This window comes from Tursiops truncatus, chromosome 20 (assembly GCF_011762595.2).
Source record: "Tursiops truncatus isolate mTurTru1 chromosome 20, mTurTru1.mat.Y, whole genome shotgun sequence".
Taxonomy (NCBI): domain Eukaryota; kingdom Metazoa; phylum Chordata; class Mammalia; order Artiodactyla; family Delphinidae; genus Tursiops; species Tursiops truncatus.
Genome location: NC_047053.1, coordinates 31,894,199 through 31,909,025, shown reverse-complemented (window position 1 = coordinate 31,909,025; position 14,827 = coordinate 31,894,199). Strand labels below are relative to the sequence as shown.

General features: G+C 55.7%; 2 protein-coding genes across 7 annotated transcripts in view; both read right to left on the bottom strand.

Annotated features, from left to right (window-relative positions):
- Positions 1–1,188, bottom strand: part of AATF (apoptosis antagonizing transcription factor) — a 102,879-nt gene extending 101,691 nt beyond the window's left edge. For all 6 annotated transcript variants that reach the window (XR_004523969.2, XM_033848207.2, XM_033848208.2 and 3 more), the window contains exon 1: positions 953–1,188. Coding sequence is in view for 5 of the 6 variants with exons in the window: in XM_033848207.2 (XP_033704098.1) it covers positions 953–1,043 (91 nt within the window). In the remaining variant the exon portion in view is untranslated. The remainder of the gene's footprint in view (positions 1–952) is intronic.
- A 5,120-nt stretch (positions 1,189–6,308) lies between these two features.
- On the bottom strand, positions 6,309–11,907 carry LHX1 (LIM homeobox 1). The gene is made up of 5 exons (XM_004310339.4): positions 11,738–11,907; positions 9,648–9,874; positions 9,274–9,551; positions 7,747–7,912; positions 6,309–7,351 (listed from the first exon to the last, which is right to left on the bottom strand). The coding sequence occupies exons 1-5, from the start codon at positions 11,905–11,907 to the stop codon at positions 6,972–6,974; spliced, it is 1,221 nt and encodes a 406-aa protein (XP_004310387.1). The 3' UTR covers positions 6,309–6,971.
- Positions 11,908–14,827: the final 2,920 nt, after the last annotated feature.

Genomic DNA, 14,827 nt, shown 5'->3' with positions numbered 1-14,827 from the left:
TAAATTCACGCTTGAACGTCCTCTACAAAATCCCCACCAACTTCCAAGAACAGGGACCTCATCACCTCCCAAGGCAGACCACTTGCTACCTTGCTGCTACAGAAAGCTTTCCTGTACAGAAAGCTGACTCTCTGCATCTACTAGAAGGATATATTTCCATGCCTTGGATCATAGAAAACTAGTCTAATCCCTCTTCCATGTGTGACAGTCAGCTCAAATATTTTAAGTCAGCCATCATCATGTTCTATCCCACTCCAGCCCATCCCTCAGGGAGGTTTTTTTTTTTTTTTTTTGCGTATCCTGGCTAAACAGCCCCAGTTCCCTCAACTAATTATGCCTAAGAAACGGTCCAGCACTCACATTTATCCCTCCGTATTCTCCCTTCCTGACACTTCTCTGACTCAAGCCTAAAGGAGGATTACTCCCAACTAGACCTTGAACATCAGCTTACAGATCAGAAATATCATTCGTCAGCCGCTAAGCAAGTGTGCAGAAGCCTGAAAAGGCTGAAACGGCACCATGGAAGCCTACTTCTTCCTTCATCCTCCAAGTAGGTTCTCAGGGACAGGCAGAGTTTTTTTTAAAAAAGGATGAGAATTTTTCTTCTCATTTCTAACGCAATGCCAGTAAGGGCATCCTGAAAGATAACCTCCAACCTGCTACCAGACTCTGGCTGCCCGCAACAGCACTGGATCAACAGTTAACCCAAGCCTGAGTCCTCCGGACGCTCCGCCCACCCGAGCACCAATCTAAAACGCGCGTCCGAAGGATTCCGAAGCCCTCCTCCCCTGCCCCGGGGGCCACCCTCCCGGCAAGCAGTTTTCCTCTGCGCAAGGGGAAGGAGAGTAGGGTAGGCGGCGAGGCCCAGCTGCCGGCCCCTCACAAACCGCCCGGGTCCGCACTGGGCCCGGCCCACGGCTCCGCACGTGGCCTTGCCCCCAACAGGCCTCACCCTCCTCCGGGTCGGCCTCAGGATCCGCCTCGCGCGGTCGCGGGTTCAACAACCGTTCCAGCTGCAGCGCTAAAGACTGCGGCCCCGCCATGGTCACCAGGTCTCGCCCTGCGCCGCGCTTCTGAATGTCGCTCTCCCCCTTCCGAGTCCTCTCGCCCAGAGACTGAGCCCCAACACATCCAGGGACGCCCGGAGTCGTGCACCCTGCTCCCGGCCGGCAACTTCCGGGAGGCTCCCGGGAGGGGGCGGGGCTTGCGTCCCTACGTGCGTTACTAAGATGAAGGCGGAAGCGCCCGGAAGGCTGTAGCGTGTGCGCGTGCGCGTGCGCCGAGGGGGTGTGTTGAGCAGCGCGGGAGCGCGCAAGGGCACGGCATCGCCGCTGGCCCGGAACTGAGACATCCTTGCGTGCAGCCTGTGTCCTCTTGTATAAAGTATGTCACAAGATTTGTCCGAGATTTGCTTAGAAATAAAGTGTAGTGTAACCGTGACCCGTGGTGGCTGATTTGGGAAGGAGGAGGAGTAAAGGGTAAGCGTCTCGAAGCTTACGTGTGCTTTAGGGCACGCACAGACTGGGACCAAAAGAAGGTTTGGCATTTCACAATTTGGAGGAGTCTGGGGCCGGGCACATGCCTCTGGCCCCGCGATGGCCACGATTTGGAAATCGTGCCTCAGGGATGGGCATGTGTAAGTGTGCGGTGCACTGCTGGCATTTTTATTAATAGGAATTAGCAAGTGCTATAGCTGTGCGTAAATAAAGATCGATTCTGTAGCTTCTGCAAGTAGCTTTGTCTGTGCAGGGAAAAGAGGTGGAGTGGGGATTACTCTACTGCACACCCATCGGTATTGATATCCTTGCTGTTCAAGGATGAGGGCATACTCAGACACTTGAAAGTAGTGCACAAATGCGGGAAAACTCAGGTCTGCAGTTAGAGGGGCACAGGTAGACTCAAAATATAAAGACCCAATAGGATCAATTTAACTGCACCCAGGCACATAGAAAAATACAATCCCTTTATATGCTCTTTCCTTCATCAAGCATTCCCTGACTGCCCGCTATGTGGCAGGCACTGCTAAATGAGATACAAAGATGAGTAAGTTAGATTCTCTTCTGGCAGTGATCAGCCTAGGGGGGCAGACAAACATGTGAACAGAAACTGCAAAAAGGGATGATCAGGGGAGCAGAAAGTGGTCTATCCTTCCAGTATCTGTTTGAGGTCACCTGTAAAGACCTAGAAGCCCCTAAACGGACACTGCCTCAAATGGATCCAGGAAACAGGGTCAGGGGTGCCCTGTGCCCTTCCTGGGAACAGCCCAGGCCGGTTGGATCCCACAGTTGAACAGCCTGGGGAACCCTCAGTTCTCCAGTGTCTCCTGTGGAACCCAAGGGACATGAGGGTCCCTGAATTCCCTAGTCTCCATACGCGTCCCCAGCGTCAAGAGCAACAAGAGACCACTTGTTCCATGTCCCCTTCCTAGGTGGCGGCAGGAAGCCCTCAGGGTAGATGCCCACAGACACTGGGAAGGGAAAGCTCTCCAGCTAGGATGGTGGCACCGTAGGCAAGGCACTGAGGCAAAGAAAACTGCTTTTTACCACCTGCAATAGAATTCAGTCGAAAACAGCTTTAAAACAAAAACAAAACGAAACAAACCATATCCCCTGTAATTGCAGTCTGGTGCCTGCCGTCTGGGGCCTCCAGAGTAAAAGCAGGCTCCACGGACTGGGACAGGCATGGCCCCGGGCTTTGAAGGACAAAAATGTTTCCCTCACCCCACATTTAGGAAACTACCTCCCCCGGTCCTCTTCCCTTCCTATTTGGGACACTAATAAGGCTTAGGAACCTAGCCTTGGGGTAAAGAAAGGGGAGAAAAGGAGCCGGGAGGTGAGGCAAGGCAGAGAGCACCTCTAGCTGTCATGCAAACAGGACACTGCTGGATAATTCTGGGCAGAAAATGCCTGCTTCCCTACTCTTCTGTCTCTGTCCAGGCACCTACTGACTTGGGAAGCCTTTTGAGGAAGAAATCAAGACCACTCTACTGCTGTTGCACACAACCCAGGGCCCCCAAAATGCTTCCCTGGCTTTCTCACCCCATCCTGAGAGTAGGGAGGGGCCTCCAGGAGTGGAGGAAAGAAGAAAGAGTTCTAGGACTTAAGATGCAGCTCAGAGATGTGGAGGCAGGAGGCAGCAACCTCCTAAATCCCCTCTCTGGGGGGTCCTCCCTACTTGATTCTAGTTTCTTGAGAAGGGAGGAGGGTTTTCCTGATGGGAGTGGGAGTGGAGATGGACGGTGGACTATGGGAGGGGCTATTTCAAAAACTCTACCTCTTAGAAGAAATGTAAACCCTGACTGCCCTTGTGATGTGAGCAGATGAGATGAGGAGGGGGATGGGAATAAATGCGAGCATGCTCCGAAAAGAACAGTCCTCTCCAGAGAAGGTCAGAAGGTCTCCCAGTTCATGGTCCCTCTGCCTAAGGGCTGCAAAGTGGCACACAGATGTAGCAAGAGCAGAGGATAGGCAGGGGTGACATTGGATACCACCCCCCCCCATTGTCCCAATCTCCTGTCTGTTCAGGTGACCAGGAGTTTCAAGAGTTTAGGGAAACCATGTTCTTACCTTTCTCTCTTCTCACATACTATCAAGGGTCCCAGGCCCTTTCCAATGCCTGTCCTGGCTCTCCACGCATCGCCCTCCCCCACCTTGTCTAGCCCTAAAGCAGTTCCCACTTTACCCCATCCTGGAAAAGAGAGGTGGGTGAGCTATGCCTCCCTCGTCCAGGGCAGATGGCAGCTCCCAGTCGCTGGAACCCTGAGGGCAGGTGGCTAGAGGCACAGAGGTGGCAGCTTTGAGATGGCTGCGGGGAGAAACCAGGCAGCCAAGCCCAGGCAGGAGAGGAGACTGCGTTGGGGGTCGGAGGGGACGGCCTGGGCGCTCCCCTCCCACCCTCACGCCTCTCCGGGGAGCGCCCAGGCGCAGTGCGATGGTGCAGCGCTCCTCGGTACCTCAGGGCCAGAGGTGGGCAGCACAGCTCTGATGGGAACAAGAACAGTCCCTGACATCCCTAGACCTCCCCGCCTCGGGCGACTCCACATTTGACTGCTGAAGTTTGCCACCTGTCCAGGGATTCGTTAGGGCTCTGGACACAGCTTCCAAGGGGAAAGACCGAGCTGCTGCCAGAGAGAAGTCAGAGAGAAAAACTGCGTCCACACCGAGCAACCAACTCTAAAATGCTTATCAAGTACCAGATTCCACAATAAGGCTGCTAAATAATTCAGCAGCCTTGATAGGAAAATGTGGCTTCCCAATGAGCATACGTTCAGTTAAATGAATGTCTTTAAAGGAGGCTGGCTACAATGAATAAGTTGGCTATGATTTAATGTATATAAATGCTAAAAGGGCAAAAACAAGGCGATCTGCATACAAAGCATGTAAATGTGCTGCATGCAGAGGCTAGGAGTTTCAAAAGTCTCCCCAGTATTTCATAAATTTGGATTTCTGAAAGAACACTGTCACATTCCACCCCGATAGTCCTCCCCATTGAATAAGCTGTCATGTGGATGCAGGGAAATATTTATTTTAAACCCTTCTTAGCAAGAAAGATACACTTGGTCGTGTCTTAACAAAATATAAAAACAACACTGGAAATTGCATACCATTTCATGTAAAACCCTTGATTTAAAAAAAAAAAAAAAGGAAATAAAGAATCCAGACTGAAATGTAGGTGACATGGAAAAGAAATTCTGGAACTGTGGTAGTGTCTGATAGTAAAACACACACATGTATTTCACAGCAGATAAAATATTTAAATTCCTTCCATGTTTAATGAAGACTTGGAAGGGACTGAACTACTTTTCAGAACCTTATGGCAACTCTCAGTTGAAATCTGATTTCTATATTGGTTATTTTTACTCCTCTTTCAGAGAAAGTAATATGTATCTTGTGCCAAGCAAAATCGTTTTCCTTCTGGGAAACTTCAAATGAAACAAATACTATAAAACAACTATTTCACATCAGTTCTGTGAAAGGGATTAAAGTATTTCATTTATAGCTGTGCTGTACATTCATTTTATGTTATCTTTCAAACCACCAAGTTAGAAAGCAGGATTATCTATGGGAAATGAATTGAAATAGAAAAGGACCACCTCTAACTACCTATTTATAGGTAACTGACGTTCAGAAATCTGGTTTTGCCTGTTTAGAGGGGAGAGGGAGAGAGTGCATGGGGTCTCATGCTTAATGACAGACTGGGACCACTCATTTTTAGCCATGGATTTGATTTCTATTTCCAGTTCTATATTAACTTATCGGCAAACATCTCCTCAATTGTATCCGTTAAAATTCACAGAATGCAAATCTGTAGTTAATAACAGCAGGAAGGCACAGAGAAAAGCTTGGTTGGCATTAGCAAAGGGGTTCAACTACAGCCAAGGTAAAAACAGATCCACCAGTCCTGTCTCTCTTCCTCCTGGCTTCTGAGAGGTCATTCGGCTCCGTCACAGCTCAATTCTAGTTGTTAAAACATCAAATAACACACCAGTTATCTAAACATCAGATTTTCTATTTTTATTAAAAACTCACAAATTTATTCAACATGTTTTCTTTCATACAGTGAATGGTCTAATATGCACTGGAGGTCACACAAGCTTAGGTTTATCAGAACAATAAAAGACATACGAGAAATTTAATATATAAAGAAAAAAGTAGCAGCTGTTGACTGCATATTTGACCATAAAATTTAAATATTTTGGACTTTTATTTTAAAGACACAAAAATAAAACCTGTGTGGGTCTATATAAGTCATATTAACAATTCCATGAATGTTCAACAGGACTAAAAATTAGCAAAGATGGTTTTTTTTTCCAACCTTGTAACACTTTTTTTTTTTTTTTAACACTTTTTCAGGTTGCGGTGCCAGGCACCTTTACAGTATTTGTGCTATAATTACTCTATTTGGCAAGTGTCTGAATATCACGTTTTCTCTTTGCCTTGTGTAAACAACACCTTTTCACATACTAGCACAGTGAGCTGTAAGCCCTGTAAATCTGTCAGAACATCTACAGGAAAAGAAAATGAACAATTTTGGTTGATTGCTCAAAACATTTTGTTTCGAACAAGAGGTTTCAAAACAGGATATATTAGTAAAACACTGAACTCCTGAATTTAACGTTATACGTAAACAGTTGACTGTTTTTAGTTCAATAGTTTTTTTTTTTTTAATTTTGTGTGTGTGAAGGTAGAATACTTTTCTTGTACAGCTGATGTTCAAGTCATTTTACTAAGAGGTCTGGCTGGAGACCATCCTATTGTGTGTGTGTGTGCGTGTATGTGTAGAGCTTTGTGAAGGTAGAAGAGTTGATACTGAGGGCTTTACATTTAGAATTTTGCAATTTTGGCAAAAACAAAAAAAACCAAAAAACCCAGAGAGACAAAAAATATATATATATATAGTCCCACCTGATGCACAGCAGGTCGGCGTTTCTGAAGCTATAAGTTTGTTGTCGCTGTTGCTGAACTCTGAGACAACACTAATAAATTTCCCAGAGCCAGAACCCTCCTGGCTGGCCCGGGAGCTCCCCGGCCGCTTCACCGTCCTCAACCGGCTGCGGGCGCAGCCTCCCTCCCCGCGGCTCCTGGCGTCACCACCGACTGGCCGCCTCCCGCGGCTGCCGTGGGTGTTTTTATGCAGCCCGCCGGGCTCTCGCTCACGCCGGCGGTGTCTGTCCAAGAATCCGGGTCCAGGTGGGAGGTGGGGAGAGGTCTGCGTTTCCCGGCGGGAGCCCCAGTTCTGCACCTTGCCAGCCAGCGCACGGATCCCAGTTTTACCTCCAGGCGGATTTGGATTCTATTTCGTGTCCCCCTTTCCCATCCGGTCTCCCCAGACGGAAAATGACCCCCCAAGCTGGAGGAAGTGGGGGGGATGACTTGCTTTTATGTTTTTTTTTCTTTTTTTTTTTTCTGTTTTTCTTAAATAAAGGTTCGTTTCTGTACAACCACGAACTCCGCGTATCGTGCGCGACTCCGCTACCACACGGCCGCCTCGTTCATTTCGGGGGGGTGAGACAGGTGGTTTCCGTAGCTCGTCCCGCCGTTGACCGACAGCGACGAGAAGGGTGGGCTGGGCCCGAAGACCTCGGCCGACATTGAGTGGAGAGGCCCGGGCAGGCTGGGCTCGGGGCTGGGCGAGTCCCCGGGAGGATGCGCCAGGATGTCGGTGAACCGCTGAGCCTCGCTCGACGGGTGGTGGCCGGGCAGCGGGTGCTCCAGGCCACCCAGGGGTGTCCCGGAAGGCCCGGACGACGGCACGAAGGGCAGGTCTACTGGCGTCTGAGCCTGCGAGGACGGGGGGCCTTGCGGGAAGAAGTCGTAGTTGCCTCCGGGAGCGTAGTACTCGCTCTGGTAATCTGCGGAGCAGCGAGGAGGCTGTCAGGGCGGGGCCCTGGGTGGGGCAGGGTGACAGGGCGGGAAGGCGTGCCCGCGAGCCGGCTGGGGAGGGCGACTCGGGGAAGTCGCCACTCGCCCGGCTCCCCTGCCGGGCCGGAAGGACGGACAAGGCTGGGTGCAAACGCCGGAGCTGCTCCCTACCTGCCCATTCGCCTCATTCAGGGTCGGGAATTCGGTCCGGTCTCACTACCTCCCCCTCGATTTACTCCCCAGCCTCCACCCATCTCTTCCCTACTCTCCACTTCTCTATAGAAAGCCAGAAGCGCCTCCGCGCTGCCACCCGCTTCCGACGAAGCCAACCCCGCCCGCCCCGCCCGCGCCCTGCCCGCGCCCTGCCCCTAGGCAGCGCACCCACCTCCATAGAAGGAGAAGGGCCCGTTGGGGATGAGCTCGCCCGGCTCCAGGCGGTCCACGAGCGGCCGCATCCGGCGCGGACTGCGGAAGAAGGCGTGGCGCCTGGCGCCCAGCGCGCTTAGCTGCTTCATCCTCCGTTCCTTGGACCGTCGGTTCTGGAACCAGACCTGAAGCACACACGCGGGGGGGTGGTGAGGCCCCGGAGACGCCACCTCCACCTCCGACTTCGGGTGCGCGGCCGGACCTGGCCCCTCACCGCTTATCTCGCGGATTCCGGGCCGTGTGGTGTGTCTGTGTGTTGTATATGGGGGCGGGGGGGGCGCGGTCTCTGAGTAGGACCGCGCAGGGTGGCCCTTGAGCCCATGGTGAACAGGATTCCCGTCAGAGGAACTGGGCAAGCCGCCCTGCTCAACATGAGGCAGTTGGAGTTGTTTCTAATAATTCCACCGACACAGTTACAGTTTCCCGGGGGCTGTACACACCGAGGCTCAACCTCCCCAAATAGTATCAGACACATAGCTTCCCTTTCAGGGACCCTGGCAGCCCCCTCCCCCGCATGATAGTGACAGAGATCCAAACAGCCTCCTGTTGACACTCAGTCTCCCAAAGATAGTGACACCAAAACCCACAGTCTCCTTTTCCACCCACGTACAATCTCCCAGTGCCAAACGTACTTATCCACAGCCTTTCACTGGTAGTGACACAGACACGCAGCCTCCCCTTCACCTGCGCACGAGATCGCACAACCTTTCAGAGGCAGAGGGCCCCCGTGGAGGGCAGCCTGAATAGTGTGCCCATGCACACAGCCTCCCAGGCACATCCACCCATACCCTCGCAGAGCCTCCAGGCACCGGACACCTAACCTTGGGCCCAAGACTCGGGCCCGGTTCACACGCAGTCTCAAGACCTCACAGCGGGCACCTGCGCAGCTGCCTGGATGGCCACCTCCCATCCCATGCTACTCTGGACAGGCCGAGGTACAGCTGACTCCCACCCCGACCACCTTCCCTTTAAACCTGGACAGCCCACCTCTCTTTGGAGGGGAAGTCTCTGCTCTGGGGCTTGTTTAACTGGGGCAAGAGACCCACAAAGTTGGGGGTGGGGACCCGCAGAGGGAGATCACGTTGTGCAGAAGCCAGCGGAACCGATTAATTCCGAGAGGCACAGTGACCTCTTAGCTCCTCCCGAACAGAGGTGGCAGTGCAGACAGATAGGTCCCAACTCCGTCGCAGTGTCCGACAGTGTCCCCTCCTCCAGCCTCATGCTCCCCGTCCCTCCCCCACCGTCACCACTCTCACCTGCGCTGGACCAGGAAGACGAGGAGGTATAGGGAATTCCAGATGCTCTACGCATCTGGCGATGCTTTGAAGTTCGAACCGGGTAGGGTTGTGTCTGGGCCTCTCCCTCCCCCTCCGCCAGCCTACAGGGACTCAGTCTCCTCCTCAAAACAGCCCCCCGCCCCAGCTCGGCCTGCACGGAGTAGCTGTGTGGGCCTCTAGAGAACTGAGCGGCACGCTCGGGCCCTGACCTGAATGACACGCATGTTGAGGCCAGTCTCCTGAGCCAGCTGCTCGCGGATGTGGCGCGTGGGCTTGGGTGTAGCGGCAAAGGCGGCCTTCAGCGTCTCCAGCTGCTTGGCTTTGATGGTGGTGCGCGGCCCTCTCCGCTTGGCCCCCAGGTTCTGGTCGTCGTTCTCATTGCTGCCGCCTTCCTTGTCTGACACATTGGCGCTCTCCGAGTCCTTGGCGTCGTCCTGCGACGGGTCTTGGGAGTCCGGAGACAAACTGGGGTCACTGCCCGTGGTGGCTGGGGAGAGGGAAGGGACAGGTGAGCAGCACCCTTGGCAGGCCTTCCTCCCCCAGGACCCACCCGCCCCTAAGGAGCCGGGAATTAGGGCCTCACCTGAGTGGAGGCTGTTCTCTTTGGCGACGCTGCTGTTGCTTAGGTAATCCTCTTTGCAGACGAACTTGTTCTCATCGATGATGTAGAGCTCCTCGCCGGTGGAGAGCTGCTTGTTACACATCATGCAGGTGAAGCAGTTCAGGTGAAACACTTTGCTCCGGGCTCTCCGCACCAGGTCGCTAGGGGAGATGCCCTGCGCGCAGCCCGCGCATTTGGTACCGAAACACCTGCAGGCGGGGAGGTTGGCGAGGGCCAAGGGAAGACAGAAACAGGGAGAAAGGCGATAGAGAAAGAAAGTGGAGGAAGAAGAATAGGGAAGAGGAAAAGTAGAAAGAGAGAGAGAGCCAAAAAGAGAGGCAGAATGCCGATTAAGCAGGCAAGAAGGCAGGAGAAAGTGCGGGGCACCAGTGAAAAGTCAGGGAGAAGATACACATGGTTAGAATGATGGAGTAAGGAGCTCAAGCTGCCCCCACCCCTAGCCTCACGCCCAACGTTGTCCCAGAGGGAAAAAGCGCTGCCGAAGGCGGCAAGGTGGCGACGGGAAGGGAGAGGGAGGCACCTATTTTCCGATTAGATTCAGAGAACAAAATTAGAGTGCCATACAAATGCGTTTCGATCACCGCTTTTCTCTATATTGCCTCTCCTTCGTCGAAAAAGAAGGCGCACACGGGCTCGGGGTTGGCAAGGTCCGGTCCAGCCGCGGGTAAACAAACAGCCGCGGAGAGCCCGGATGGCCACAGCCAGGCCGTCGCCACGTTCAAGCCCAAAGCCCAGCAGGTTGGCGCAAGCTAGACCGCATGGGGGCTCTAGGTGCCGGGCCGCGCTTCGCGGGAGCCAGGCTTCTGGGGCCCACTGGCAGTCGGCACCGTTCGCCGCTCCCTGGCTCGGCTCCCGCCGGTAGCGGGAGGCCCGGCAGCACCGGCCGAGGCCCAGAGGCTCAGCCTGCGCTTGCTCTCGGCAATACCAGCGGACAGAGCTTTGCTCCATGGTCCGCCGCTACCAGAGCCGCGCGTCCCGGGGATGCGCTGGGGACAGCGCGTCCCAGGCCTCTGAGCAAAGCGACCCGGGTGGCTTCGAACCCCCACTCTGTCCCCCAGTTTGATCTGTTACCACAAACTCAGAGAAAAGCAGAGACCAAGTCAGCCAAGTAAACTGGGAGATTTCAAACGGGCACAAGGGAATTTCAATTCGAGTTTGCTCCAGTTCTCTGTTGACTTGTGTGTTGTGTGGATTTGGTGGCAAGATAGTAACTTTAAGAGGATTCAATTAAAATGCTAAACGGAGGAGGGTTGTCTGGAGAAGTCCCCCGGCTCCGACGACCCGGGTCTCGGCTTTTCCCAGGTTTCGGCAAGGAGGTGGCGGGCTGTGGCGGGCAGAGCCTGGGAGGGCTCCGAGCGGAGCCTGCGCCTCAGAGCTGAGGTCGGCGTTGGGCGGAGGCCGAACCTCCCGCCAACCCAGGCAGCCGGGCAAGGTCTAGGCTACCGTGCAGCAGTGTGCCCAGGTCGGCGCTGGGAGGCCCAACTGGGTTTCAGGAAGACTCTGGGGCGTGCAGGATAGGCACCATGGCCGAGCGCTTCCCTGCCGCTGCCACCGCAGGCGACTCAGACACTCCGTGCAAAAGGCTCGGCGGTTCCCGCCAAGACTTCTCGGAGACGGAAAAGACAGTGGCATGGAGCTAGCCTGGGCTTCTAAGCTCAGCCTGGAGGACGAGCAAAGCCGGGAGGCCCGGAGGATGCAGTCGCTGGAGAGCTCTGCGAGGGGAAAGGCAGGAGCCGGGGCTACACCTCCTGAGGCTGAGCTACCTCTTTCCAAGCTTGGAGAGGCTTCTGGCTCAGAGGCGAGCTCAGACCCTTTCTTCCCAGGCACGTGCAACCAAGCCCGGACCCACAATTTCCAGGACGAAAGCAGGCCGCGTCCCGGGGAGCCCAGCGCGCCAGCTGGTGAAGAGGCGGGAGCCCCCGGGACTTGGCTGCCCTCTCCAAAGGCAGCTCCTAACGCGGCCGCCGCGGCCACGCTGACCTCTGATCCGAAGCTGGCTGGGAAGGGCCCGCGGGGAAGGAGCAGCAGAGGCGCGCGAGGTAAGTACTCACCGGAAGAAGTCGTTTTTGCAGTAGAGCTTGCCTTCCCGGGAGAAGCACTTCTCGGTCAGGTTGCATTTACATTCACAGCACTGGACGCACTTGACGTGCCAGGCCCTGTCCAGCACGTTCAAGAGGAAGCGGTCCAGGATGGGCCTTTTGCAGCCGGCACAGTGCACCATGGTCTTTGGTTTGGTCGGGTGAGGCCCGGAGAGAGAAGCGCAGGTAGAGCCGAGGGGATGATTCACCAAGACGACCGGCAGGAACTCCCCAGCCCCTCCAAAATGGGGAGACACACTTGGCAGTGCAAACCGAAACCCGCGCCGGAAAATCAGAGAGAGGGAGGAGGCTGATGGGGGTCGGGGGGCGCCTCGGTGGAGTGTGCAGCCCGACAGTCCCGGGGCCCCGGGGCACAGCAGCGCCGCCGCCGTTCCTGGGGCGAGGAAAGAGTCTCAGGCGGGCGAGAAAGCGACTCTTCTGCCCAGAGCCCGCGAAGGAGTGAAGGTCACCGAGAACGGCGACGGGAACGGAAATAAATAAATAAAACGGAGTCGGAGAAGGAAGAGGACGACACGGCGAGCTCGGCTTGCAGGGAAAGCGCCGCTGAGTTCTCTCGGGCTTGAGGTAGAGCTGTCAGAAGTCAAAGTGCATCTGCTTTTGTCGGGGTATGAGGGCGGGTGTGTGTGTGTGCAGGGCTGCCCGTCACCGGAATTTCCCCTCCTCTTTTTATAAAAAGAGAAGAACCAAACGAGTAGGGAAGCTTTGGATCCTAAACTGTCGGCCTCGCGCAACGGGTCGGGACGCCCTGGGAGCCTGCGGTGGGCCTGGGGGAGGGGGCGGGGGCAGGCCGCGGGGGAAGGGAGGGAGGGAGGAAAGGAGGAAGATCTCGTTGTTGATTGTTGTTGTTGCTTAGGTTTCCCCCCTTCTGGAGAAGTGTTTGTGTCAATCGAGAGTGAGAGGGACAACTCCGGGCGGACGCAGCCAGGTGCGCGCGCCCGCTCCCCACCGCCCCAGCCCCGTCACCTCGGCCCGTGGCCTGCCTGGCGGCCTCCGTCTCCTCGGGACGGCCCTCCCTGCGCCTGGACTCCTTCGGGGAGGGGGTGCCGTCTGGCTCCTCACCGCGCCTGGCCGTGCATCGTGGCTCCAGTAGCAACTCGCGGCCGCCTGGGCGCGCAGCCCCACATCGCTCGGCCCACGCTCCAGCTGCCTGCGTGCAACCCCACAGTCTCTCGACTTTTCTTTTCCTTTTCCCCTCTTTTTTCGTTGTGATGGCAAATCTGGGTTTCCTTTCTAGCCTCTTTCCTTCCTTCCTTTTTTTTTTTTTCTTTTCTTTTGCAGCGGGAGGAGTCGGGGGGAGGGGAGTAGCTTGAAGAGCTTTTTAAAAAACGTCCTGGTGCAGCGGCTACAGTTCTGTGCGGCTGGAACAGCTCGGCACGGGCCGCCGCTCTCGCCTTCCGGGCCGCAGTTCGTTGTAGGCTGTCCCCGGACAAGCGTCCCTCTGTCCCTGGTCTCCTGGCCCAGTCCGCCGCCCCGGCGCGTCTCTCCCCAGTTCCGGCGGCTCGGTCACTGCTCCTGGCTGTTGGCTGGGCTCTGGAAGCCCCCTCGCCTTAATGCAGCGCCCGCCGACGTCACGGCGGCCTGCGACCAATCAGCGGCTCGCGGTCCCTCTGTAAACCATTCTGCATCCCCCGGCTGGGGAGAGTGCCGGGAGACCGCGTTTAGAGGATCAGTGGCGGCGGCAACCGCGGCCCGGCGCGGTGCGGGCGGCGGGCAGCGAGGTGCCCGGGTCCCCTGCTGCTCCGGTAAGGCGTCGGTTTCGGTGGGAGAGACTGAGAGCGCGCGGGAGTAGGCGCAGGCCTGCTGGAGAGGGGCAGTAACCCAAGATCGAGCCTTGTTGGAGGTTGGGGTGCAGCTGGGTCCGGGAGCCTCGGCGGCCCAGGTGCACTCTTTGGCTTTGCAGTTCAGCGGGTGCTGGCTTTTTTTTTTTTTTTCCTCTTGCTTTCTTGGCCTAGAAGTTTGCCCCGGGCGCAGCGCTTGTCTTTGGGGGAGTTGGGCGGGGGAGGGCGTTTGGCAGCAGAATCTCCTTCCTCCGGTCCCTCCTTCTGTGCCCCCTCCTCCAATCCATCCAAAGTCCACAGGGTCCGGGTCTCTAGGAGATCTGGGTGTCTGTTTCCCGCAGCGCAGTCTTGGAAAGTTGATTCCGGAGGTTTCCTGGTGGGGCGGGGGAGACCGGAGGCGCGGCGCCGGGGCGGGGTAAAAGAGTGGGTGGGGAAGCGCCTCGGGTGAGGAGTTGCAACCCCGGCGAGAAGTTGTGAGAAAACTGTGATCCGGAGACACCTTTTCCATACAAAAACAAAAGACTAGGCGGGAAACCGCGGGGCAGTAGCGGCGGCTGGGGGGTGGTGGTACTGACGGTGGGAACGGGGACGTCCTGGGGGCTCCACGGCGAGGCTGCAGGGGATTGGGGTGTGCAGAGTACGGGCCTGGCCGCCCTGTCCCCTTTTCCAGGCTCCGGGCTGGCACCAGCTTCCCCGGACAAGCGCAGAACAACCTCCGGTAGTTCACGTCTTAGGCAGCCTATACTTCCCTAATTTTCCTCAGGGTATAAACTAGGGACCACTGCCCACGGGGGCAGATTTTCCTAGAAGTAGGGGTCGGGTCCGGGTCCTGAGACTCTTAGCCTCGAAGAGTCACTCTAGTTCCGCGGCCCACACCCATCAAATACCAAATTCCGTTTCGACAGCACCATTTCTATGCCTAACCGGGACTTCTCCCCAAGTGAAATCTGAAGGTGGCAGGGCCGGGCAGTCCCGCATTTGCTCCTTGTTTTTGTTTTGGGGGGACAGGGGTGTTAGAAAGGCGCATTTGGCCCTAGTGTAGAAGGAAATAAGGATGGGCAGCCAGCCAGCAAGGTCTAGCCGGTATTTTGAGAATGGCCTTTTGACCCCCCACGCGGTGCTGGGTTCAGACATCTCACACAGGGCCGGAGCTAAGTTGGGGGAAATGCGCCCTGCAATGCAATTGTTGTGAACGTGGCGGGCAAGGAAGCCAGTTCTTTGCAAAATGGAATACCCTCTTCGAACGAACCGGTTAGCCACTACA

Coding starts and splice junctions, on each gene's coding strand:
- LHX1 (XM_004310339.4), bottom strand. CDS start 11,907: ATGGTGCACTGTGCCGGCTGCAAAAGGCCCATCCTGGACCGCTTCCTC. Junction 9,552..9,647: donor AGAGAACAGCCTCCACTCAG/GTGAGGCCCTAA, acceptor CCCTCTCCCCAG/CCACCACGGGCAGTGACCCC. Junction 7,913..9,273: donor TCAACATGCGTGTCATTCAG/GTCAGGGCCCGA, acceptor TGTGTGCTTCAG/GTCTGGTTCCAGAACCGACG.